The following is a 26,635-nucleotide window of genomic DNA, read 5'->3' on the forward strand; positions in this document are numbered from 1 at the left end:
AAAACGGGACCCACAAGAAGATAACTGATTTGAAGAAATGCACTCCAGAATTGCTCAAATAGCACGACAGAGGCTTCGGAGGGGAGCGTCGGATTGCGACAGACCACGATATTTCTGAATTAGCTCTGAGGAAGAGGCTCATACTAGTGAGTGATTTATGATTTGAATCGTCTTTTATTGACATTTCTACTTCTACTGGGATGAGCCAGCGAGCACCTCGGGCGGTGCAGACACGTATTTACGAGTGAGTAGTTTGAGGATCTGGCGGACCACTGCAGAGCACTGGACAAAGCTTTCTATGGTATGACTCTCAAAGATTTCCGGCGTCTGGCGTTAGATTTTGTGGAAGCCAACAACCTCCAGCACGAATTCAACCAAGTTGCAAAACTGACAGGAAGAGATTGGGATTCTGTCTCTTCGAACCCCACAACAGCACAACGAAGCAACAGCGCTCCAAGACAAAGCGTCAGAATCCTCAGAACCGAAATGCAAGATGAAGAATGGAAATAAACAATTGCTTAAAAATAATTCAAAATGAATTTCAAATGAAAAATGTTTTTATTTTCACCATGCATTCAATTCAATAACGGTTATGTTTCGTTTATGTTTACGTTTTCACAATGCACTTCAAATAAATATCGATTTTTTCAACAATGAGTTTCAAATAAATCAAGTGAAGGTAACCATATATTTATAAACTTGATCTATAAATAAAATGTTTTGGTGTCCGTTCCTCACGATTTAACTCAAGAACGGAGCAACGGATTTAAACAGTCAGTATCAGGACTGATGCGTCTTAGTCTGCATCAGGTTTATATGTCAAAAAAGAAATTATATACCGCGAGTATAGATTATGTATTACTATTATAGAAATAATTTCTGTGGGAACTTGAGTGTACGAAATGATTTATATCAATATATCAATTGTGGGTAGGACGAAGACCCCGGGTCAGCTGGTTTGTTAATAAAAAAGAATTCTGTTTCAAATGTTGGATATATTGTCAGTCTGCTCCCTCCCTCCCTCGACGCTAAGCGAAAGGGTTAAAAGAGCCGACGGTTTGCGTGGTTTTGATGAATAAGCTGAAGATGGTTGATACATGATTGATCCTCGTCCTCGTTGAACATGTTGTTGAACATTCACCATTCAACCGTCTCCAGAGTGTTGAAGCGGTTCCAGGAGCGGTTGACGTTGGACCACGGCAAAGGAGCTGGAAGAAAACCGGAACCGGAGAACCAAAAGACGGAGGGAAATGTGAAGCGGATGATTAAAGCAAATCCCAACGTCTCAAGCCGTGATTTGGCTAAAAAGATCGGCATGTCGCAGAGCTACGTCCAGAATGCAAAGAAGAGAGCTGGACTACATACATACAAGGTACAGAACTTCCCAAACCACGATGAGCGGCAACAATCGACAGCTAAAACTCGGGCACGGAAGCACTACGAGAAGATGCTGACAAAATATGGCTGCTGTGTGATGGACGACGAAACGTATATAAAAGCCGATTCTATGCAAATTCCGGGGTTGGAGTTTTTCACCGGCAAGAGCAAGTTCGATGTGGACGACAAATTTTAGAAGAAGAAAATGTCGAAGTTCGCCTCCAAATATCTCGTTTGGCAGGCTCTTTCTGCTCTTGCGGACTGAGGAGTGAGCCTTTCGTGACAAAGGGCACAGTAAATGGCGATATCTACAAATCTGAGTGCCTCGAGAAGCGCCTTTTGCCGTTCTTGCAGCAGCACGACGAAGCTCCGCTATTTTGGCCAGATTTGGCATCAAGCCACTATTCTAAAAGTGTCCTGGAGTGGTATGAGGCCAATTCTGTTCATTTTGTTCCAAAGGACATGAACCCGCCAAACTGTCCGGTGGAGCAGTACTGGGCAATAATGAAGCGGGAACTTTGGAAGAGCAAGAAGACAGTCAAAGACGAGAAGGATATCTTAAGAAAATGGAAAAAAAAATTAGAAACTGGTACCGGATGACACTGTAAAGACTTTGATGGAGGGCATCAAGCGAAAATGCGTTCAATTTTACACTCAAGGCTCCATCGATTAACTTTTCTTTTGATTTTTGATGTAAATATATGTATAAAACTACCCTAAAATTTTGGTTTGATTCTAAACATTATAAGAAAATTGGCATGACATTTTCGGTGTCGCAATAATTTCGTGTTCGCCCTTTAATTTTAAATCCGGACACTTTTTTTTTAATGATTCGAATTCCGGACACTCTTATGCAATACCTTCAATAAGAAATTTCATCGTTTACTTTGTACTGCTGTCCGGATTTAATATCATCTTCTGGATGTGCTTTTTATTCCGAGTAAGAATTTGTGAAACACAAAATATTTGTTCTGATTTTTACCATTTTTGTCAACAGCTAGGAACAATGCTTGACACTACACTAAATTGATACAATAGTAACTGTCCGTCACATTGATTTAACATGCAAAAGATGTTATGGCTTTGGTATGATATTGAATATAATGAAAAAGTGTCCGGATTAAAAAGCCGTCTGGATTCAAAAGCATTACTATTCGTCTGATTCAAAAATACACAAACACTCTCTACCCGAAGATATGAAAACCAACGCGCATCTTTTCATTGAGATTCCTAGGATTTGGGAAACAACATTAGGAAAAAATATTAAAAATACACTATGTTAATTTATTTTATTCACAACACACTGTCGACCTTCCAAAGGAGATTTCGCTCTTAGACTTCGTACCGGACAACATTTTTATGTATTAATTTTGGCCGTTGGATGCTCTCTGGTTGAGGCGGGATTGAAATGAGTATCGACAATGCAATATTTTCTAAACTTGCGTTCAGAGTACACCCTTGCTCTGAACGCAAGATTAGAAAATATTGCATCAAGTTAATTTTTTACTCGATATTTCTCTTTTGTTTCGCTTCTGCGCGTTAGTACAAGCTCTGAATATTCTTACAATGCATTTTGAAGCAGACTACTTTACACGTCAGTGTTGAAGTCTGCCTCTTGCTATAACTCTGTAATTGCAGAGCAATAGTCCGGAGGTTTCGCTTTCGGCATTACAAAAGCGACAAATATCATCTTGTACTAAACCTATGTTTACGACAATACATATAATATACAATGCATATTTGTTTTATTATGTCAATGCATTACCCTTGATACATACTCAACGTAGACGATTATGTTTTGTTCCACCAGAATCATTATTCCTCATCTTCTAATTACTTCAATTTATTTTTGGCAACGCAATTGAAAAAAACAAGAGTAGAAAAAATAATAATAGCCTACCTCTAGACATCGTTCGTACAACGCCAACCAATCAGCACTAAACAAGCGTACAACAGAGCACGCACATACGGTAACACATTGGTGCAGCGACAAAAAAAAGGAACATCACAACAATAACCGTTTATTTGAAAACGTTCTCCGAATTATCTACAATTATCTACCAAAATAATCAATAAAGTTAGCAGATGGTGGCATTGCGACGGGGAGCTGATACGAATGGATACTCAACCTAAAGCTTGATTCATTGAGAATCCGGAATCGAAAACCGAGTTGTATTATTTTTACAAAAAAAAATTTCTATAGCAACATGCAGATAATTTATTGTTCTTTTCAGAATAAACAATGATAATTTTTTTTTACTTTTCTTCGGATATCTTCCATCAAAGTTTGAAATCTCTGCAGCATCCAGAATCACTTTGGCATTTTTCTTCAATATCCGCCTGACAATTACCCATTTTGTATCAATTGAGCGGAATTGAGGTCTATTGGGTGGATTGAGGTCTTTTCGATGAAATCGACGTAATTGTCACAGTACACCTGAAGCACCTCTCGACTGTAATGGCTGCCCAAATAAACGGAAGGAGACGTTTCTACAGGCACTCTTCCCTATCCACAGTCTTATTTATGACGAGAAACTTGGTTTTCTGTTCAGAGCTGCAAATCGCTTGTCAAATGAAGAATTCCTTGCAAATTTACCAGCGAAAACGAACTTATATTTGCTGAAAACATTTCCTCTGACAGTGGCCTTACAGAAATTCAGACCTGGGAGCTGTCCAAAATCCATCTTCACATAAGTTTCGTCATTCATCAGCATGCATCCTTAGTACTTCGTCAAATGCTTGCTTCAGCGTCCTGTTCAGTTGCTTGCAGGCACGGAAATTACGATGTCCTTCTTGAATACGGATTCCCTGGATGGTACTTTGGTTAGAGTCGTACTTCTGGTGAATTCGAGTTCGAGAGTCCCAGGTTTGGCTTAATCGTTCTCAATACATTCAACCTCAGCTTCTGATGGAATGTTCCTCTACGACACGTACTCTGATCCATCCGAATAACAGTTGTACGTTCACGGAATCGTTTCAGCATATCACACGGATGATTCAGCCATTTTCAGCGATTTCGCGATTTTAGTAAATGACCACGCTGGATTTTTATTGTGGGAGTCCAAAATCAGTTTTTTTTCTCTCGGTTCCCTTCCTGCACAACATTTTTAAACCAAAACGAATCAACGTGAAATTTCAGGTTTTCCAAACATTTTTTGTCAAAAGATTTCGGATACGCCTACTAAGAACGCTGCTATAAAATAAGCAGTGATTCCAGATTCTAAATGTGTGAAGCCTTAGATCGATTTAATGAAATGAAACCGATGCTTGTTATACCGAATTATGACTTAATCTGGCATGATGAACAAAATCGGCTCTATCGATCATAAATTGTATACGACATAGAAGGTGCAGATTATAAGATTCAATGTTTGCTCGGGACTATTTGAGCCGCGGTTGGATACGAATTTGAACGAAAGTGGTGTGGTTATATTGCTTCGCCTTCCTTCGACCGAACTCGTTCGAAGTCATTTAACTGCATCGAACGTACAAACTAGATTGTCTTTTCGTCTGTTATCGCATAATCATAAACGAGAGCCACTTTCCCAGCTGGATCAGAGTTAAGGGACATACACGGCACATATCTCGACATCTTTCTGGACACGGTGCCCATAGATAAGCTTGAAAATAGTGTTAGAAAAACTTTTCTACCAAATATATTGAATTTCACATCATACTCAACGTGACCATGACCGTGTTCGCTTTTGTCCTAAGGGCGTATGAGTAGAATGTGCTATGAGAAGATACATTTTAGCGGGGTTTACCGAATATGCCAGCAATGTCCATTGGACATTGCTTTTCTCAAGCTTTTGTTAGACAATTTTTCTGCGTTTCTTGCAGCAAACAGGTGAGTTGTAGTCCTTTTGATCATTTTTTTCCGAAAAAATTTGATCAAAACTGAAGTATCACTCAGCTGTAGTAACAGCTTATCAGTTTGCTTATAACTTCAGAGATTTTTAAATGCTCTTTGAGGCTCTCTTGGTTGTACATCTTCACATTTGTTTCACTCGGGATTTCACCGACAACGTTTCGTCGTCCTTAAGTAAGCATCGTTGACACTTTGTGAAAATCATGCTGTACAATACCCGAGCGTTGTTTTGGGTACTCAATTTTGCTTCAATGTCCGAGATTTGGTTGTTTTATCAGGACAGTAGTTTGGTTGGAATTGCTGTTTGACAACATCAGCATCCTATAGTATTCTTGGTTTGTCCTAATTGTCCCCAATAACTTGAAAAGAAGTTACTGATCATCAGTTCCTCTATGACCCGCACTCTGATCCATTATAACGACAGCCTTTCGTTCTTGAAACCGTTGGCGGCGGTCGTCCACGGTAGATTCGGCGAACCAATTTTCACATAAATTTCATAGTCCTCAATCGACCATCTTTGAGTATTATGATAGAAAAAAAAATCCCGTCCATGCAAAAATCGTGTCTTTGATAACTCAACAATGGAAGCCTCTTATCAACTATTCCGAGTTAGAATTGAACAGAACAGAGGAACAAAAAGGATTATCTTACGCTAAAAAGGCGGTAGGATGTAGGTTTACCATGTGTATCGATAAGAATTTTAATCTATTTTTTAAAATTTTTAATTTCATCAAATTTCCTTCTCAGTGCAATACACTAAATCCAAATCTCTGTTGTCAACAAGTGGACCGTTTGAAGCTAGCGATTGACCTGAAACGTCCAGAATTGGCCAACAGATGGGGTGTCGTGTTCCATCAGGACAACGCAAGGCCACACAAAGCCGGGAGTTTGATTGGGATGTTTTAATGCATCCACCAAATAGTTCGGACCTGGCACCAAGCGATTACCACATTTTCTCGCATTGCAAAATTATATAAGATAAGAAATTGGGAGCAAGAGAAAATTGTAAAGAGTTTTTCGCCAATGAGGACCAATACTTCCATGTAAAAATAGCGGATTACTTCTCCCCCAACCTAATATAAGTGAACTGTTTTTTTTTGCTGTATAATTAATTCAAGAAATGTTAGACATGGAGACCCCCATATCCTAACGTCTTTGGCAAAGACTTAGGATCCATTTCCATTTCAAAACGACAAGTACAAAGTCTAAAGAAGACAGAAACCCAGCGGGCGTCTAAACATAACCAGAAATGTGCAAGTAACGCACGTTCCACATAACGATCTACTCTACACTGGTGGAAATATATATAACGCCATCCCTGTTATAGTGCTTTTTTGCAAAGTTCTCGATCAAAGATATTTTGTTATTGTATTTTTGGAATCTTAGAACGATTACCTATCATTTGGTTCCGGTTGAGCAATTGAATTAAAGGGCTATGCATAAAGTGTTGGTTAATTTCGTTATTTTGAGGTGGAAATAAATATAACACCACTTTGAAAATAAGTATTTATTCACTTTATTTCCAGTCTAAAATCGAAACAAATGTAATCAGTAGTGTGTTGCTTCGCCTTTCTTCACAATAACCTCTTGCAGCCTCCTTGGCATAGACTGAATGAGGAATTTTACCGTGTTCGGAGTAATTTTAGCCCACTCGTTGATGATAGTTTTTTTCAGCTGTCCAGCAGTTTCGAATTTCTTGCCCTGTGCAAATACATTTGCTGACAAAATTCCCCAAGCATTCTCAATGGGATTTAAGTCCGAACTACACGGTGGCCAATCAAGAACAGGAATGTTATGGGCCGTTAGAAAGTTTTTGGTGTTACTTGCTGCATGAATAAAGCGTTATCTTGCTGAAAAATAGCATTTTCGTCCATAACGTCTTCCATAAAAGGAATCAAAACCCCCTCCAGCAGTTCGCAGTACTTCTCGGAATTCATTCTTGTTGATATGAAGCAGATTGGAGTTTCCCCAGCGTCACTGATGCCTGCCCTAACCATTACGGTTCATCCTCCGAAGTTGCGAGATTCTCTTGTTGGTATTTTCTTCCGTTTATCTTGCCAACAGTCAGCAGAACCGTCAGGACCGTCAAAATTAAACTTTTTCTCATCGCTGAAAACCACTCTAGACCACTCTTCATCCCAGAATTGGAATTTCTCGGCGAAATTCAGTCGTGCCTTCTTACGCCGAGGAAGTAGTCGCGGTACAGGTACGGAAGGTTCGCGTCGGAGCATAGAACTTGACGGATACGACGACTGGTTACTGGAATATTCATTTCAGCTTTTATTTTTGCTGATGGAAGTTTAGACTCAACAGCGAGGCGCTTGATATGTCGTTTGTCCCTGTCTGTGAAGCAAGGACGTCGTCCGGGACGCTTCTTTGTGGTGTACTGAGCACCCTACCGGATAAAGTTTGTCACGGCATCTCTGCTCCTTCCAATTCTACGCGCTATCTCGCGGAGAGAAAATCCTTCCTCCTTCAAAACATCGATTTTACCACGCTCCTTCTCCATTAAAATCGTTCCCTTCGGCATGGTCCTTGAAAATTGGAAAAATATATTACTTAAAATGTGGCTATGCTTTTTTCAATTTGCTAACAACCTTTAATTGACTTGACTCCCAGTTATTTTCGAATTACACTAACGTTAAGCGTAAGTAAACGAGCTAAGCTAAGTAAACGACATGGTGGCGTTATAAATATTTCCATCTCAAAATACACAAAACAAGTGCTCTTTGCTCACACACACAGTTAAAGCTCAAAAGGTTTCCATTATTTGGCTGTGTATACTAGTGTGCGTACAATAATAAACCTACGGAATTGACAGTTACACTGATGCAAAAGCTAACATCAAAAATGATTGTGGTGTTATATATATTTCCACCAGTGTACCCACCGTTTCGGTTCTGAACCTGATTGACTTGCAAATTGCGTTTTGTAATGACAACCAATTACACGATTGTGGCATGTCACTGGAGGATCCATAACTTAACTTCTGTTTTGACGGCTACCCAACAACGAAGTATTCGATCCTTAACCCTACAGAGAGAAGAAGAATGGGGAAAAAAAACTCAAACCGGCAGTGAAAAATTGCTTTCGTTCAGCACGATAAATTTTCCTCGAAATACTGCGTTTGATTGCGATTTTATTTTGCTGTTCCCCATTCGTCCAACCTCGAGCCGATCATCACACGTATGGGGCACTCCTTTCGGTCCTGATGCGTATGTGAATGCGTGAATTGTCAAATTCTTACCCGATCGTTGAGATGCCATAAAATGTTGCCCTTCGCGCCATCATAATCACCCGGGGGTCCATAAATATTCCGCTCCGTAGGTGCAATCAGACTCATTAAGCGCAGGTGATTATCGCCGGTGATAATCCATTGACAGTCAACCTGGTAAAAACAGTAGTAGACTATGCTACGCGTGTTCGTGTTAAATTGTTGGATAAGATTAAATTAATAATATTTCATGGCGTACTTGACGTGAACCCGGCAGCGCGAACAGCCACGAATCGTGGGCCAGTAATCGCGACATTTATTGACTTTTATAGCGCGAGCAATGGCGACCGGTGGCGATGATGACGATGATTAGTGTTAGAATAAATATCTTTGCTTAATGATTCTCGACAATTAGTGGCTTCGCCGGCAGTTACAACGCCTCGAATGGAAGCGACATTTTCCCCAACATCGTCATCGCGGAGATGGCGACCTTAATGGGCGATGGTTTTACTTCGATGTTTGCACTTAAAAGGCGAATCAATTGAATCAAGCTTGAATCGCATCAACTGTAGTCAGTAGGGATGTTTGAAGGTTAATTCGATGCGATAATAATCGGATGTGTGGACCGGAGGTTTCAATTTCACCCGTCAGTGAATTTTGAATACCGTGGTCCGCGTCTGTAATAATGCATGGAGTTCATTATAAATTCATATTTTACTGCGTACCAATATATCAATGTTGTTCCAAAACAACCTGCTGTTTCGTTTTTTGTTTCCGTGACACGCCCCTGTACCCAACAGCCAAACCGTATAAACTTGACCTTTATCACCTGTCTTCGCCTTCACCTCCGGCGTTGGCACGCCGGAGCAATTTATAAATCTTAAAAAATATATATAAATCAATCCGATAGCACTGAATTATTAATCCACGAGTAAACTACCGAAGTAACGCTTCGAATCCGAAGCGTCAACCTACGCGCATTTTTACACACTCAAGCACATTTACAGCACTCTCAACTTAAATATTCATATTTCATGCCTGCTTGGATCGACAAGAAGTCAAAAACACAATGACGCAGCCAAAATCGGAAGTGCGCGTTTCGAATTCGCGCAATGTTTCCTTGAGGGTTCCAGATTCCTGCGTTTGATTTTCCGCCGGGAATGAATAATTCGATCGGTAACAATGTTGTAATGTAAACCACATTCCTTACCCGGGAATCTGTGTGCTGACCGAGAGACCCGGAGCGGCACTGGCGGCGGCAACAGTTTGATGTGATGGCCGATTGACAATCATTAAATCAGAATGCATAAACAGAGATACGTACAATGCAGGGCGAATAGGAATAATTGAACAACCGCATTCAATCGAGATGAATCAAACGGTGGGACGACTGGAGTGAGGTGATGACTTGACGTGGGTTGAGTGGGTTGCAAGCCGTAAGCAAGGTCATTAGGTGGCTTTGGCAATGGGCTAGTGCAATGCGCAGTAAGTCGGTTTTTTCTATCTGTGCGGAAGAAAAATATTGATTGATTCATTCTCATGTTCATTAAACACTGATTTTTTTTAGGGAAAAATACATGTGAGGCACAACAATTACTGTTTAACAGATTCGTCGCCCAGCGCGATTCGGCTGTGTTTCTTACGGGGACCAAATTCGATTGTCGGTAGCTAGAAAATGACCAGAGAAATAAGCAAGAAACAACGATAAAGAATAATGCAATTTGAAGAGAATAGAGGGATCAGTTCAGGACTACTTTGCGCATAAGTACACAACAAAAATCAGAAAAAAAATCAAACTATGCTCCACTGTACACTGATGTGCGAAAGTGTATCTACTTGAGATACTAGCGGTGATGGCTGATTGAACATTTCACAGAATAACTCACTTTCGTTAATTGAAATATGATCTTGCAGAAGTTATTTTCCTCAGTGGCATTCGTTTGTTGTTACATGCTACGAACCATGACACAAACGAAAAAAAATAAAAATTCTGGTTCGGTTCACCCTTCACGACACACGAGCATGCGAACCAAAACGTCATGATCGCTTTCGGTGCTGCAAGTTTATAATCTTTATCAGACTTTATCAGATCTACCCATAGTAGTCGGCCAATGTAACACTCAGGGTGGCCACCCACTCGGGAAATGCGGGAAAAAGTCGGGATTCAAAATCCATCGCGAAAAATGCGGGAAAAAGTCGCTTCATGAAATCGGAATTTTTTCGCTCAATGATTTTTTTCGCCGTTCTAAAATGTTATGGTATGTGTTTTAGTGCGTTAAAACGTTGCACGAGATGCAACAACTTTCTATTTTTGGTATACCAAGATGAAGAACGTCTTGTTATCATCCAAATTTGCTTAGAAACTGGTCGGTGTCAGACAGACCGGACCATGTGACATTTTTATGGTATCGAGAGAAACGAACTTGAAATTCAGTGTTCTGCAATTTTCGAATCTTTCATTTTTTTTGCTCAGTATTGTTCACAGAAATGTTAGCTATTCTCTGACAATACTGTGACGTATGATAATTGTATCATGCCAAAATGAAAATTAAAAAAAGGAGGGGTGTGAGGTTGGAATGGCACAAACATCTTGTTGCGTTCAGCACGATAGTATCTGCCATCTGCTACAGGCAAGAACATGATTGCACGACTTACATGATGAAGCATACACTTACCATTTTCAATCATTTCGGGGCAGTAATCCTCAAAAGAATCTTCAAACTCGAATTCATTGTCATCACTCGAATCTAGAACGCACTCTGAGATTGTACATTTTGCGACCATTCACACTGAATACCAGTATTTTTCACTGAACCGTTCAGCCTGAGTGTACCAAGTTCAGTTTTTTAATATAATGAAAATGTGTACCTTCTACTCTAACGGGTTCAATTACAACAAGGTGCCTATTAGATTCAAGAAAAACAGGAAGTGGGTTATATCTATGGTATAACCGCAAGGGTGACGTAGGACTATCGTTGATTTAGAGATCATTTGTATGAAGTTGAATCTGAATTCATTCTGAATGAATGAATATTTGGAGATCTTCGAAAACGAGAGCGTTACGTTGGAGGCACAAGGTTTTATGCATCCAATATTGGATACGGAAATATCCTACTGATGGGGAAGAATAATCTTCAGAAGCTATCCTGTTGATTGCGATTGATTGAAAAATCACAAAACCTAATGTATTTGGTCACAGTGTTACATGGATAGAAAACATTAAAATAAACTCTTTCATATGAATGTAATTTTAAATTCCCAGAGGAACTGGCAGATTATTTTCAGTAACGATTAGATATTTCCACATTTTCCTCGATACTGGAAGCCCACCAGTGGTTAATGCTAACTCGATAACCATCTGTTAATAGCACTTGATTGAAACATATTTGGTCACAGTGTTACATGGATAGAAAACATTCAAATAAACTCTTTCACATGAATGTATTTTTAAATTCCTAGAGGAACTGGCAGATTATTTTCCGGATCTTTCTCGATCCAAACGGAAAGAATTCCGTGCGTGTATGTGTGTGTGTGTAGCGGCTGCTTCGAGATCTTCCCGGGGAACCGTTTGTAGCATCACTCTCCTCCTGATGGATTCCCTTCTGGCCTAAGGTGCACAAACAGGCTCTTGGTGGCACCGTTCATCCGCGCTTTCATGATAAATGAAGAGCTTCACCACAACAGCGACAACATGCTCCAATCGCTGTTCAATTAGAACTGAGTGGATTTCCGAGCGGCGCTCGCTTATATACCGATTGGTGATTTCAATAGCCTATTTTGAAAGCAAATTTAAGACTATTGAAACAAGTTTTTGGATCAGAAAGTAACAAGTATAGAACGCGTAGACATTTTATCTTTCGAATGAAGTGTTTTTCATACCATTTCGTTCAGTTGTTTAGGAGCTATTAACACTCAAAATCTCGGTCTTCGGCGTAACGCTTTCGTTTTCGAAACTTTGATTTTACACCCCGGTATAGAAATGAAAGACGTAGTCCTACGTCAAAAGTTTTCTTGGTTTGAGTTTGGTGCTTGGAAATTGTTTAAATTCAATATACAACTGATTGATACATGGTTCACTCTGTCTGCATAAAACTTACTAGAATCCGATGATGGGTAGAACAAAGAGTCACCTGATACAAAAAGTCCTAAAAATCGTCAAGAAAATCTTCCATTTCCTCGTTTTCAACAATGCGTGACTTTTTACATTCGCCATTGTCAATAGCACATGGTTCGCTCTAAAGGGTGTGTCACATCAAATTGCATCACGGAAAAAACGCTGTAGAAATTTAATTTTTAGGAATTATATCTTCAGCTTCCGCTTATAATCAGATAAGAGTGTATAGATCACGTTGGCCATGCTTCACTGTCATTTTTTCGTAAATTTGGAAAAATGTCGTCGAACGAAAAAGAGCGTCGTGAATTAATCCTGTGCACTCATTTCGAGAATCCGGAGTTGTCACATCGGGACATCGGTAAGATGCTGGGAATCGTCCAATCCACGGTCAGCAGAGTACTAAAACGATACTTCGAGAACCTAACCATCGACCGGAAGGTGAAGAACGGCAAAAATGGATGCTCCGTCAGTGAAAAAGATCACAAGCGCGTAGTTAAGCAGTTTAGACGTGATCCGAGAAGTTCGGTCCGGGATGTCGCCAATAAGCTGAATTTGTCAAGTTCATTCGTCCAGCGGACCAAGCAGCGGGAGGGCCTGCGTACATACAAGGTTCAGAAGGCTCCTAACCGCGACGAAAGGCAAAACATGGTGGGGAAGACTCGAGCCCGGAAGCTGTACACCGAAATGCTGACGAAGCCGCATTGCCTGGTAATGGACGACGAAACCTACGTCAAAGCGGACTTTCGTCAGCTGCCGGGCCTGTTGTTCTTCTCCGCAGAGGACAAATTCTGTTTGCCAAGTTTGCCAAAAAGTACATGGTGTGGCAAGCGATCTGCTCTTGCGGAAAGCGGAGCGCCCCCTTCGTGATGACCGGCACGGTAAACGGGCAGGTTTACCTTAAGGAGTGCCTACAGAAGCGCTTACTACCACTATTGAAGCAGCACGAGGGCCCGACCATCTTCTGGCCGGATCTCGCTTCGTGCCACTATTCAAAGGACGTGTTGGAGTGGTACGAAGCCAACGGGGTCACCTTCGTGCCAAAGGAAATGAACCCGCCCAACGCGCCGGAGCTTCGCCCAATAGAGAAATATTGGGCGATTATGAAGCAGGCCCTCCGGAAGAACCCAAAAGTTGTCAAATCGGAGGCGGACTTCAAGAGAAAATGGATTTCTATTCAAAAAAAACTACAACCTGACGTTGTACAGAACCTTATGGACGGGGTAAAGAGGAAGGTGCGAGCATACGGGCTTGGGCTCGAAGTATGAATAAAAAGAAAATGCCAAAAGTTGTTTAATAGTTTTTATTTTACTGTCTAAAATTTTCAAAAGGATCGGTCTACTGGGCGAATTTCTACAGCGTTTTTTCCGTGATGCAATTTGATGTGACACACCCTTTATGAGGGGTTCTCGTTGATCATTCATAACAACTTCGATTCGTTTTGCCTGCTGTGTGCATGATTTTCCAATTCTGATAAATGTGGGATGTAGCATTATGGATTTTTGGTTTCACTCAGGAGCTCATCATGAAGAATATCCGGGACATGTTTGAAATATATTTGGATGTGATCAATGAATCCTGAACCGTACATCCAACCCAAAATTTGTTGCTGAGAAACACACCGTTCAGTTCTTTATCACATGCGGAACTTGGAAACAATAAAGTAAAAATATTTTCGCAATTCGAGTTTCAAATATCAATTTTTAACTAAAATCACAATATTATAAAATTTTAATTTTTGAAAATTACTTGTGAAGCACAAATTGTATTGTATATTGTATAATTCATTCGACATTCTGTTTGTGTTAATGAATAAAAACTTAGACTAGTTTACATACATGAAGCTCTACATAAAAACACAGATAAAAACAGTCATGCTCTCCTCAATCTATTCCTAAATCGGTTTGACGATTCTCCAAACTCAAACGCAGATTCCACCAAAGAAAATTCACGAATCATCGCTGTCATCGGTTCATGATATCCGTATAGAGTTCGATGGAAACTTGGCTGTAGCAGGGATGATTGCCGCAAAGTCCTTCGGGGAACATGGAAGTCAAGTTGTGCAAGTAACTGAGGGCAGTCCACTTCACCGTTCAGGAGTTTCGCTACGAATACCTTCCAGCGTGTCCAAGGCTAGTAACATGCATCGATGTGAATAGGGTGGCAAATTGAACGGTTCACGCCACGGTAGGTTGCGCAATGCGATTCTCACGAACCTTTTTTGGACACACTCGATCCGATGTTTCCAAATTAAATCATATGGAGACCAGACGATAGATGCATTCTCGAGGATAGGTCGCACTAACGAGCAATACAGCGCTTTCAGACATTGCGGGTCTTTAAAGTCACGAGCTATTTTGGATATAAATCCCAGTTGTCGATTTGCTCTACAGATGATAGAAGAGTAGTGAAGATTGAAATCCAACTTCGGGTCCAATAGAACACCAAGGTCTGTTACACGATCTACTCTGCGCAGCGTAACATTTTCAACAGAGTAATCGTAGAGGATTCGGTTCATAGAGCGGTGAAACGTCATCACCGCACATTTTGGAACGCTGATATTGAGTTTATTGCGATGGCACCAGTCAACGAAAGTATTCAGCAAAGTCTGAAGACGATGGCAATCCTCAATCGAGTAAACAACAGCATACAGTTTAAGGTCATCAGCATAAATCAGTTTGCATCTGACTCCCAGCAGAGCTGCCACATCGTTGAAGAACAATGTGAACAGAAGTGGTCCCAGGTTGCTTCCCTGCGGTACGCCGGAAGTGCTACTGAACGCGGAAGAGATACACGAGCCAAGTCGCACCCGAAGAGTTCTTCCCGTCAAGTACGATTTCAACCACGTTATTAGATGCTCGGATACTCCAAGTCGCGAAAGTTTGCAGAGCAGGATTTTGTGGTCGATCTTATCGAATGCAGCTTTCAGATCCGTATATATTACGCCACTTGCACTCTTTCCTCCAGAGCGTTGATGCAAATACTAGTGAAATATAAAAGGTTGGTAGTTACCGATCGCCCAGGAATGAATCCATGCTGGTCAGTTGATATGTACCGTTTCGAGCGATTCAAGACTACTTCACTCAAAATAATCTCGAACAACTTGGATGCCGCCGAAAGACTGGTGATACCACGATAGTTTCTTACATCCCGCTTGTCCCCCGCCTTGAAGACAGGAAACATAAATGACTCCTTCCATAATGTTGGGAATTTACCTTGCTCAAAAGATGCATTGAAAATGGCTGCAACAGGCTCAGCTAAAGCAGCTGAACACCGACAGAACACCACCGCCGGGATTCCATCCGGACCAGGAGTAAGCGAGTTCTTCAGTTTTCTCGTTGCTGAATGGACATTGCACATAACACATTTATTATGTGGACTTTGTTAAGTCAGACCGGACCATGTTTGACAGATCTTTCTTTATTCGTTCAGAAACACATTTGCTGCCTTGGACATACGTTTTACTTTGACATTCGGTAAAAAATCGAATCAATAATAATTGAACAATTGATAACGATTTTTGTAGAAAGGAAACATATTTCCCTTGGGCGTGAAAGGGTTAAACGCGAACGAAAACAACGAATGACTTCATCTGTGTACTGAAATTGACTTTCGCGTGTCATGCAGTTGAACCACCGACAACAGTTCTCAAATTGTGACATAATTTGCACTCATGTAGACCGCAAAGTGTTACTAGCAACATCGATGTGGTGAGAAATTAACCTTTCTCGTTTTAGTTCTTCTCCAATCCCATTCGCTCTGCCCTTGTCTGTGCAGCAATTTTTCACTATAGTAAGAAAGAGATGATGTATGTGGTTCAAACTTGTATGCAGCCATTGAGCGTGCTCTCCGTTGTTGAATTCAGCTTGGATATGCAATCAACAGGCTTCGTTCCTCACTTCGTTTATTCACTTGGTGCAATAAAAGTGAATACGCTCATTCGTTTAAATATCTGAATCGTCCACTCATTTTCGGTTATATATATATATATCCGTGAATGGCATGTAACATGACACATTATGGTTCGTTGAATATTGACAGATTCTCAAACACTGGATACCAGCGGAAGAAAGCCTGTTGGCCTAGCCGAAGACATCTGAATTCAACTTGTAGATAAATTATTAAATGAAAGTTGAACTTTGTTTGTAGACAATTTTTGCATAATCTAGCAATATATTTTTGGCGTAGGAGTACGTCTTTAATTAAGAGTGTAAAATCAGAATCCTGGTCACGTTTTATGACATAAAATTAACGTTAATAACTAATTTTGTTATGGACGGATTTTGACGACTTACATTCGTATCGTAAATTCTATAAGATTTGTTTGATACATTACAATCCCCTGATGTGTATGTAAATGATTCAAATTGATGAAAACTAGAAGCATTTCCATTTTCCCATACATTTGTTCTGCTCATTTGTGAGCTTCCCTACCCATGCCGTCAATTACGAGCCACTTATGGGCGATCAACGAAGGGGAATGATTTAAAGTCTCCGCGAACAAAGAAAAGAAGAAGAAGAAGAACGAAAGGGAACATTTGCCTAGAGCATAGGTATTGGATCTCGCTGAGGCAAACTGTCACTATCGTTCTGAATACGAAGCAATGAACATTGTTTGTTCTTTCTTGTTTTGCGTCATCACATGTTTTCGTTTCGGATTGAGCTGTGGATGCGACCAAATTACTTACTCGCTGATGTCTCTGGCATTGCAATCATTACATGAAACTGACGCCATTCCATTAAGGTTCTGAACTACACAATTGTTTGGGGGATCATCAAACTACGCTATCATCGGCTCACCAAGAAAATAATTGTTCAGGAATTTTGTGTTTGATTTGGTTTTGCACGACACTAGCAAAACTATCTCCACCAAGGATGACAGCTAAGGTAATTGAGACCGGAAATATTATTGAAAAAGGGCTTTTGTTTAGAAGAGTTCAAATCGGAGTTGAGTGTGTGTATATTTAGTTGCTTCAAGCCATCGATATGTGGCTTTGTGAGCGTACGTGCGTGCTTCGTAGCCCGTATGTACAAAAAGCATTTTCGTTACGCTGAGACCCCATTTGTATCTGCTCCCGTGTGCATTGGCCCTGTCGCGATGTAACCTAATATTTTGATGCTATGATGGACGAATGTTTGGTGATGTAAATTTTGCAGCCGCGATTTTAAATATAAACAAAGAGGGAGGTAGCGGAAGAGAAATATTTGGGCTAGGGTATGAATAAAGATTCACTGCTGAGGCAAATATTCAGACCTTTCTTTATTCGAAGTAGTTAAAATTGCATGTTTTCCGTCATCATAAGGGCTTCGTTAGCGCCGATGACATTGCATCACTGCATCGAACTGACGCAATGGCGAAGCAGCCGTTAAGGTTGTGCGCCACATAATTATTTGAGGAATATCAAGCTAAATCATAGTGAATGTCGTGCTGAAATGTTGTGAGTTATTTGGGTTCGCGTGCCAATCACAAAACTGCCTTTATCAAGGATGACATTTGCGCTAATCTTGATTGTAATGAAGTAATGCAACTCTTTTCGATGTTATCGAGATTAACAGACATAATTTATTTCGTTCATTTAGTCACCAAGAAAGTAAATGTCGTTCTAGAATTTTGTATGTGATTGGGTTTCACTTGCCAGTAGCAAAACTTTCTCCACTCAGGATAACAGTTGCGCTTATCTCGAGCATGAGAAATTAATGCAAATATTTTCGAGGCCAAAAATATTAACAGAAGCGTTTTGAGAATAGCGCATGAGAAGGGTTGATGTTCTTGATCGCTTCAAGACACTAATGTGATGCTCTGTATGCATGCTATGTTGAACGCATGTTTGGTGCTGGTTGATTTCCGTTGTACGAACGATGTCTAGAGGTGCGATTCAACTGAGACAATACTAAATAACATGTAGCATGAAATTTGATACTTGCATGTATTGCCATTGCTGTTGCTTCTACATGGAAACTTCGATATAACGTACCCTCGATATAACGTCACTCGATATAACGTACATTTTACCACGATATAACGTACACATTTCCAGAGTGTAAAGAAAAAAATTTTTCAATATTTTTTTCCTGACAGAACAATGAATTATCTGTATTGTGATGCTAAAACAAGTTTTGTACCTTCAATCAATCCCGAAATACAGCTGGTTTTGTGATTCCGGATTCTAAATGAATCAAGCTTTAATCAACAGTACGAAACATCATGAGAAAAGCTGGCTTCGTCTTCTGATTAAAGTTATTCATTAACTTTACTAAAACAGCAACACAATAATGTATTATTGACTACGTTTGTGAGAACTTTATTATGCTTCGATATAACGTACAATTCGATACAACGTACAATTTTGAAAGTGAAATGCACGTTATATCGAAGTTTACCTGTATTCGGTACCACAGAAAGATTGATGTAGTTATGAGATGGAAATTATGAGGTGGAATAATGGTGCTGGTGCAACAAGTATATGATCGCTTGTAGCTTGTAGCTTGTGTAAGTCAATTGCGAAAAAGGCCACCGGAATAGCGTTGGAGGTAAATTTTCAATGCATTGACATGGAACAAAGTGCGACACGCGATAAGCTTGTGTATTGTTCTGCGAGGGAAAGAAAGAATCATTAATCAACTATCGTCAATTGATTCTACAATAAAACAAACTATTTAAGGGCGACCAAACCATTCTACTGACCAGTTATTACTAAACTTTCGCAGCATTTTAAAATAATATCCGATGTTTTTAACAAGCGACTTGAACAAAATAACAGCGTAGTTCTACGTCAACAATGTGGTCGTGTCTTGGACACAACCTACTATAATTTTCGCCTCAATTTCATATTTTGTGCTTATAATCTGAGTGACCTATTTGAGCTCATCGACGCCTCGCCTACTGCGAGCCCTGTCTCTTCCCTGGTTGTTATTCCCAACTTGTTGTTGCGCACAATCATTCGCCGTAGTGTGATTCAGTAGATTTGTTTGGGTAATATTCATTGGCGCGAAGTTTTTCCCCTTTTGACATTGCCATCACCACACAATGGCACTTATGATGACAATCGTGCAATTGTATGCAATGTTGGCCGTGATTTTAAGCAATTGTCACGATGGTACCGGCACATGCCCGCAGCACGGGGAAGAGACAACTAATTGTTTTACTTTGTCTTTCGGTATGTTTAATGTATTATTCTGTCACGCACTTTGCTAAGCAATAAAAATACCCTTCCTTTTAACAAGTGCAAATTTTTATGTTTCGATTTTATCACCACTCCGTCAGTTTCCACGGACCTAATGCCACCCTCGGTATGCGAGGGGGCTGGCAATTGACGCACTACAGATCATTTGAATGAGTCGTCGCTATTATTTGCATAGTCGACGGTGGCGACAACTGTGTGCAAATGGGCAATGTGTTTTATGGTTCATTTCCTTTGCCATTTTGGGGCTGATTCCTTACATGGTTTGCTGGGATCTAAGCTCCCCGTTCCCAACGTTCTGATGGGGAAGCGACTTACGCGTATTGAGTCATAAGCAACTGTTTTAATTTTTGGTATTTTATTCAATTCCACAGATTTCCACATGGTTCCATTCTGAAGCCAGAGACGCACCCTCGGAGAAGAAAACAACTCAGAAAACAAACAGAAGATTAGATCAAAACAAACAAACGGAAAGAAGGAAAAACCAAAATAACATGAGCGAGCAAAAGTCAATAATGCAAAGTGGAACGCCGGGCACTCCGCGAAGGGCCAAACGTGCCGTCGGAGGGAATGGCGTGACGACGCCACCCAGCAGCAGTGAGACGCCGCCGCCGCCGAAAACTATCGTCACGGAGCAGCGTTTTGAAGGACTCACTCTTGAGGGCGTGAACGAGAATTTGGTAAGTCACGTTCCGACGGCGGTCGATCCACACTAGCCGTATTTTTTTTTGGGTTTGTTTCGCGTTTTATAGGTTAGACTTAGGCTGCTCGCTGTGAACCACGTTTGGACTGTATGTGGTGTTATGCTGAGTGCGTTCGATTTTTAGAGAATGAAAGTGATGCTGCTGTGTTATTCCCGGATCTCCTCCTGTGTACCGTGACCTTATGTCTTGCACCACGGCGTGTAAGAAGAATGGTTTAATTAATTCATCGCAGCTGGCGCACGATTTAGCTGACATGTTGTTCAACAAACACTGTACATGACATTGGCAAAATTACGAAATTGTTAACGAATAGTTTTGGACTCGGACTTGTTGAATCTAAATAAAGAAAAATGGCCACCAAAAAGCAGGTTTTACTCAGTGTTTACAAGAATTATGCTCGTACTCTCTTTACAAATTAATTCCCTGGCCGTTGATTATCTGTCGTCTATGAAATATTGATAATGCGTTAGTGTACCAGATGAAAATTGGGAACACACTTCCGAAATTTTACTCCTACGGCGTGAAAGAAATATTTTTCTGTATGAAATTATTAACGAAGATGAAAAGTGAATATATTTCGAGAATCTCTAGAGGCGAATGAACTGCAAAAGTTTAAAGCCTCTTAAAAACAAAGAAAGAAAGAAAGAAAGAGAATCCCAAACGTAGAAAATTTTGCCAGTTTATTTTGTACAAAATAGATATATTATCAACGACCTGTTTGCATTAAAAAAATGGTCTTTTTTTCGGATGGTGATAAAACAAAACTAAGACAGATAATTGAGTTTGATAAATTTCCCATGGAAGGTAATTATATTAGCTTACTTGCAAAAAAATTCTACGCCCTTGCGAGCGGCCTTCCGGCAGTTAACCGGAACATTTGCCATGGCGGACAAAAACATGCGTGTAGGCATATTTTTGAGTTCATTTTTCGTTTTATTTGTCAATTTCTTCTCAGTTTCCGCGACAAAATTGTTGGAGTAAATTTTCCATCTCCTCTAACGATCGCTTCGAGTAGTGGACCGACGCCAGATCCGTCCAGAACACCGCGTCTTCGCCCTTATGGTATTTGTTGATGAACGACGCAACTTCCGGTAGGTACTTCGTACTATAAATTTCCCCGCTCACGACCAGTTCGGAGCTAAAGAAGAGCGGCTTTGACATCCACTTCTCGCTGATTGTCAGCCACAGCAGCACCTTCTTGGTGTGTGAAATAAACCTATCTCACCTTGTCAGTCGTTGCCATCCAGGGTGAGATAGGTCTCGTCGTCCATCACCACCACCACGTCGCGATTCGCCGGGAAATCGACTTGACCATCTTATGCAGCTGCTGTCGCTGCTTCATTCCCTGCAGCTCCGAGACCAGTGGACGGGACTTCAGCTTCCTGACATGTATGCCCATGTTCGACAGGTACTTTTTCACTGTTTGGCCGATTGCACCGACCTCCCGGCCAAGCGCACGCAGCGATGTAACCACTTTTCCCTCGATCTTCCTCTTCAGCATTGTTTGAAGCCTCTTGTCACTCAGGGTCGTCGGCCGTCCGGAACCGGGCTTTCCTTCGATGCTCTGATTGTTGTCCAATAGTTCCAAGATGTTGTAGATGCCGGTATGGGCGTATCCGGTCCCACAAAGTGCCGCACAACGTTTTCGACGCGGCGGGATACCGTTCTTTGAACGCGCACACTTCTGAACGGAGTAGCTTCACTATTTTCGCCTTCACGGTTAGAGCTCGACTGATAGAGCTGTAATTTTTTTTCTGATGACTCATGGGTTACGATGATTGATACTGCATGGGTAGTTTCATCAGTGCGTGAGAAGAATTTTTGTCCATTTTTTCGAATGCAAACGTTAAAGTAGAATTTTTTTTTCATCTGATTGAGATGTACAAAAATGTTGCAAATATTGTAAATGTTCCAAAAAAGATGGAATCCAAATTTGATCCAAAACACGAAAACAAGCAAATAGTCAGTTATTGAACGTCTGAATGCTTCGGTCTGTTCGTCAAACATCAGTCGATTTTATTTTCCATGCTCGATGTTTGACATTGTTTGCCACTGTTCATAATTGAGAAGTGGCTAAACCGATTTATGTCAAATTAATATGAATACAATCTGTATGCATCTCTCTATCGCATGAAAAACAGCATTTTTTTCTTCGGACGACCACCATTTTGTCAAAAACGTGTTTTTCACTTATTCGAGGTGCATACTATAGTGGCATCTTTAATGATTCAGAATCAATTTTTTCATGATTTAGGGGTGCCTCAAAGCACTCAAAATTTTGATTTTTTCATCCTCGAAAATCTTCCAAGGGGGGGAGTAAAGGAAATTTAGAAAATCGAAATTATTTACATTGAACTTTAACTTTGAGCGCTTCGAGGCACCCCTAAATCATTTCCGATCGAGCTTAAACTTTGCACAGATCATTTTTTTGGGCCAATAAACAAAATGTACATGGTCGGGTTTTGAAACTCGATGATGAAATTTTTCTCATACATCCATTGCCACCCTATCATACACATAAGTACTTTTGCCCTGACATCATCGCAGACGAAAGAGAGGATACGATTATTCACAATTAATGAAAAATTGCATTCTCTGCAGGTAGGGAAAAATCTTGAACGAAAATTGTCTCTGATAATTATTTTCTGTTCTGGATAAGATTTTTTTGCTGAAATGCTAGGAGATTTATAGAAAAATAGTTAAGTTAGGGTCAGGACTATGTCTTCTAAGTATTTTTTCATTTTTTCATTCTAATTTTACAACTTAAATTTGCTTTCGGGTTGCCATTGTTGCCACAGGCTTGGTTCATGGCCGTGTGGTGATCTAAAACTTGTATAGCCTTGCATGGCGCATGGAAAATATGCACTGCATTTTCTTATAAATTCCACCAACGACAAGACCGCAAGCCTTGGTGGATGTCCAATATATCAACGAAGAAATACTGATTTTTATAAAAATTACCAACGCAGACATTGACATGCAAAATCGTTCGGCCGTTTCATATTCACCTCAGCTGAGCAGAACATTCAATGCTCTTATTAATGTTATGTTCTGTGGTTCGATGAAGAACAACACATTTGCAACAAAGAAATTTACATTGATTTTCTTTATTCAATTCGTCACCTTACGACAAAAAGATATTCCTTTTTTCACTTTACATTTAATGTTCAAGAGAAAAAACATGTCAGATTCGTAAATGAAATATCGGGAATAGAATACAAGGAATGGTTTGGGTTTTTTTTTTATTTTTGTCGGTGGTCATCGACTTAGCGCTCTATTTCGCGGTATGTAAACACAAGTATGAACACAAGAGTCACAAACATTTCACGTATGTATGTGTATATCGTTAAAACATTTAAACACACTTACAACACATAAGTTATTTTTTATTTTACAACTAACATATTCACTAGAACTAATTTTTATGGCAGAACAACGTTTGCCGGGTATATGTATATACAGCCATTCCATGCAAAACCGATATAGTGGTTCTCAGATTTTCGTCAAAAGTGATAATTTTGTTCTTTATCGCAAAACATTAGACCCGTATTTTTTATTTTTTCATTAGGGTCCCCATTTCCATTTTAGGGTGGCCCGAGCAAACTAACTCAATCAATAATAACAAAAGCAAAAATTAAATTTTTCGCAAAAAGTAATATTTTTTCAAAGAAAAATAAGCTTCAATTTGATATGTCGATGATATGAATCGGTCCAATAGTTCAAAAGTTATGAGTTTTTGTAGTGGGAAAAATGGTTTTTTCGAACCATCGATTAATTTGGAAAAATCATATCTCGAAAACGAAAAAAAAGCATATCTGATATCGAGATATTTTAGGTAAAAAATTCTCAGCTTTCAAGAAAAAATATTAAAAAATAAAGCCATGAAAACATTAAAAAACGACTACAATCAATAAATACGAAAGTATGATCCATATTCTGTGCGAGTTCAATATTTTCCAATTAAATGTTAGCTCATTGGCTTCAATTTGATATATCGATCATCTAATTCGGTTGAGTGGTTCGAAGGTTATGATATTAAAAAAAAGTCATTTTTGGGAAAAAGTGAAAAAAAATTGATTTTTTGGACCACCCTAAAATAGGAATAGGTACCCTAATAAAAAAACAAAAAATTGGTGGGTTATATCTATGATATAACCGCAAGGTTGACGTGGGACTTTCAGCTTAGTGTGTATTGATTAAATTTTTGATTGAATGAAACAATTTCCGAATTTAATTCAATTCAACATATTTGCTTTGTATTGATAATGTTCTTCTTTACAAGTGTTTGCATCTCTGAAGTGTACGTACTTCTCGAACCGCGAATTTGCTTGATTTGATGAACTTCAGGCACTCAGTTCAGATTTTGACATATACGTCGAATGCATATTGTTTAATATTGGCGTATTGGCGTTATCGCAGCAAACGGTTATCAACATTTTGCCTAATCATCAAATAGTATGCGTAGAAATTCAATGAGCAGAGGATATGAAGGCATATCCTTCAATGCAAACTTGTAAATAACCGAGCCAAAGCGTTGTGTTCGCTTTTGTAATCCGTGTTAGGAAAACACTTTTCGGAATGCAAAAAAACATGCTGGTTCAGAAGTACCCCCAGCTGTTGATTCATGCAGCTTTAACTTCTACTTTTTATACTAAAGAGGCTTTAAACTTGAAAGTTCATTTGCCTCTAGTGTCTGCTCGATTTTGCCAGGTTCCTAAGAACGCTTAGAAGACTGTGTTAAGGAAACATATTCTAGTCTGCACGAAGGCTACAAAAGTACTCGCAGTTTGCATTTATTTGTATAGCCGATTTCCCCAGACACCTTGGTTTTGAAGTTTGTATTAGGCGAACACCTTTTGAGTCGAAACAAAAAACCCCTACCTGCATGGATTTGCAATGCCAATTTCCTCAGACACTTTGGTTCTGAAGTCTGTGTTGGAAAAACACATTTCAGTCGGAACAAAAATACCACCGACTTGAATGTATTTGCAATGCCAATATAATCTAAGGAATCGAAATTCCCTAGATGCTTGCTATGAAGGCAAGACTTTTCGCTCGTCCTCTCTCGAGCGCTTCGTGATTAATCTAGGGAACTTATTTCCCTAGATGTCGGCAATTGAGGCCTAAGAATCACGGTAGTCAAATCTTTGCTAAGCCAGGGAACCTATTTCCCTGTTTTTGTCTCTTACGGGCTAAGCCCCTTCCAAAATTCCCGAATCACGAATACGTTTCAGAATCCGGCGGCTCCAGATTGGTCCGTCCGAGTGAAACTCGTAACTACTTTCGGATGGGAAAATTTGGGTATGTTTTGGTTATACCTTTAATTTTGAGCTCCTTCCTTGTTAGGAGCTCTGGCCTTGGATGCGTTTCGCCTAGTTGCCAACGCTGGTGGGTGGTTTCGGATTTTGATTCACGAGAGCACAGTTTACGTTGTTAATTAGTTTACTTGTACTTTACAATTTGGAATTGAACCTTAAACTTAACGGTTAAAATTAGAAATTGAACTATGAAATCGAATATTGATCTTTAAAGTTTGAAATATGAAGTTGAACTTTAAAGTTTGAAATATGAAATTGAACTTTAAAGTTTGAAATATGAAATTGAACTGACTTACTTCTTCCTCACTTAAACTATATATACAGGTTTTTTAAGGGAGAGAACAATCTCCCTTTCCTATTCTCACAGATAACCAACCACGTGGTTATCTGCCTCCGAATTTCTCAGCGTGGGATTTTTCCCAGCTGTTTCCTATTCAGATAACCGAAACATATCGGTTAACTGTATTTACCGCATGGAACCTTTTCCACTTGTTTGCGGTCCTATGCTTCTCCCGTCATTCGCGCTTTTCTTTGGTGCGCCGAAGAGAACGGGACCTAAACAAATTAGTGCGCTTTGCGCATGTTTACGCCCGTCGTAAAACATATGCCTGATTATTTTTCCCTATGTTGTTCTAGCTTATTGGCGTGTACGCCCTTGTTCATATTTAGAATGTCAACAAACATCCTGATAATAGTTTACCCGCCTATTTCGTGCGGTTCTAATCTAATCTACCAGCGTGAGAATTTCTGTTTCTCTTCCTCCACTACGCCACCGCGTAGAGTCCCAAACAAACATATGCCCTAATTTGCGTGCGTCATAAATTTATGCTGCTTATCGCTTAAACGCATGCGTTTAACGTCC

General features: G+C 39.9%; 1 protein-coding gene across 1 annotated transcript in view; it reads left to right on the forward strand.

Moving 5' to 3' along the window:
• The window catches only part of LOC129762508 (uncharacterized), a 232,342-nt gene that overhangs the window by 31,872 nt on the left and 173,835 nt on the right, over positions 1-26,635 (forward strand). Inside the window, exon 3 of the mRNA XM_055760846.1 lies at positions 20,126-20,431. Within this exon, the coding sequence (XP_055616821.1) occupies positions 20,246-20,431 (186 nt within the window). The 5' untranslated portion in view covers positions 20,126-20,245. The remainder of the gene's footprint in view (positions 1-20,125; positions 20,432-26,635) is intronic.

Source organism: Toxorhynchites rutilus, chromosome 1 (genome assembly GCF_029784135.1).
Source record: "Toxorhynchites rutilus septentrionalis strain SRP chromosome 1, ASM2978413v1, whole genome shotgun sequence".
Taxonomy (NCBI): Eukaryota; Metazoa; Arthropoda; class Insecta; order Diptera; family Culicidae; genus Toxorhynchites; species Toxorhynchites rutilus.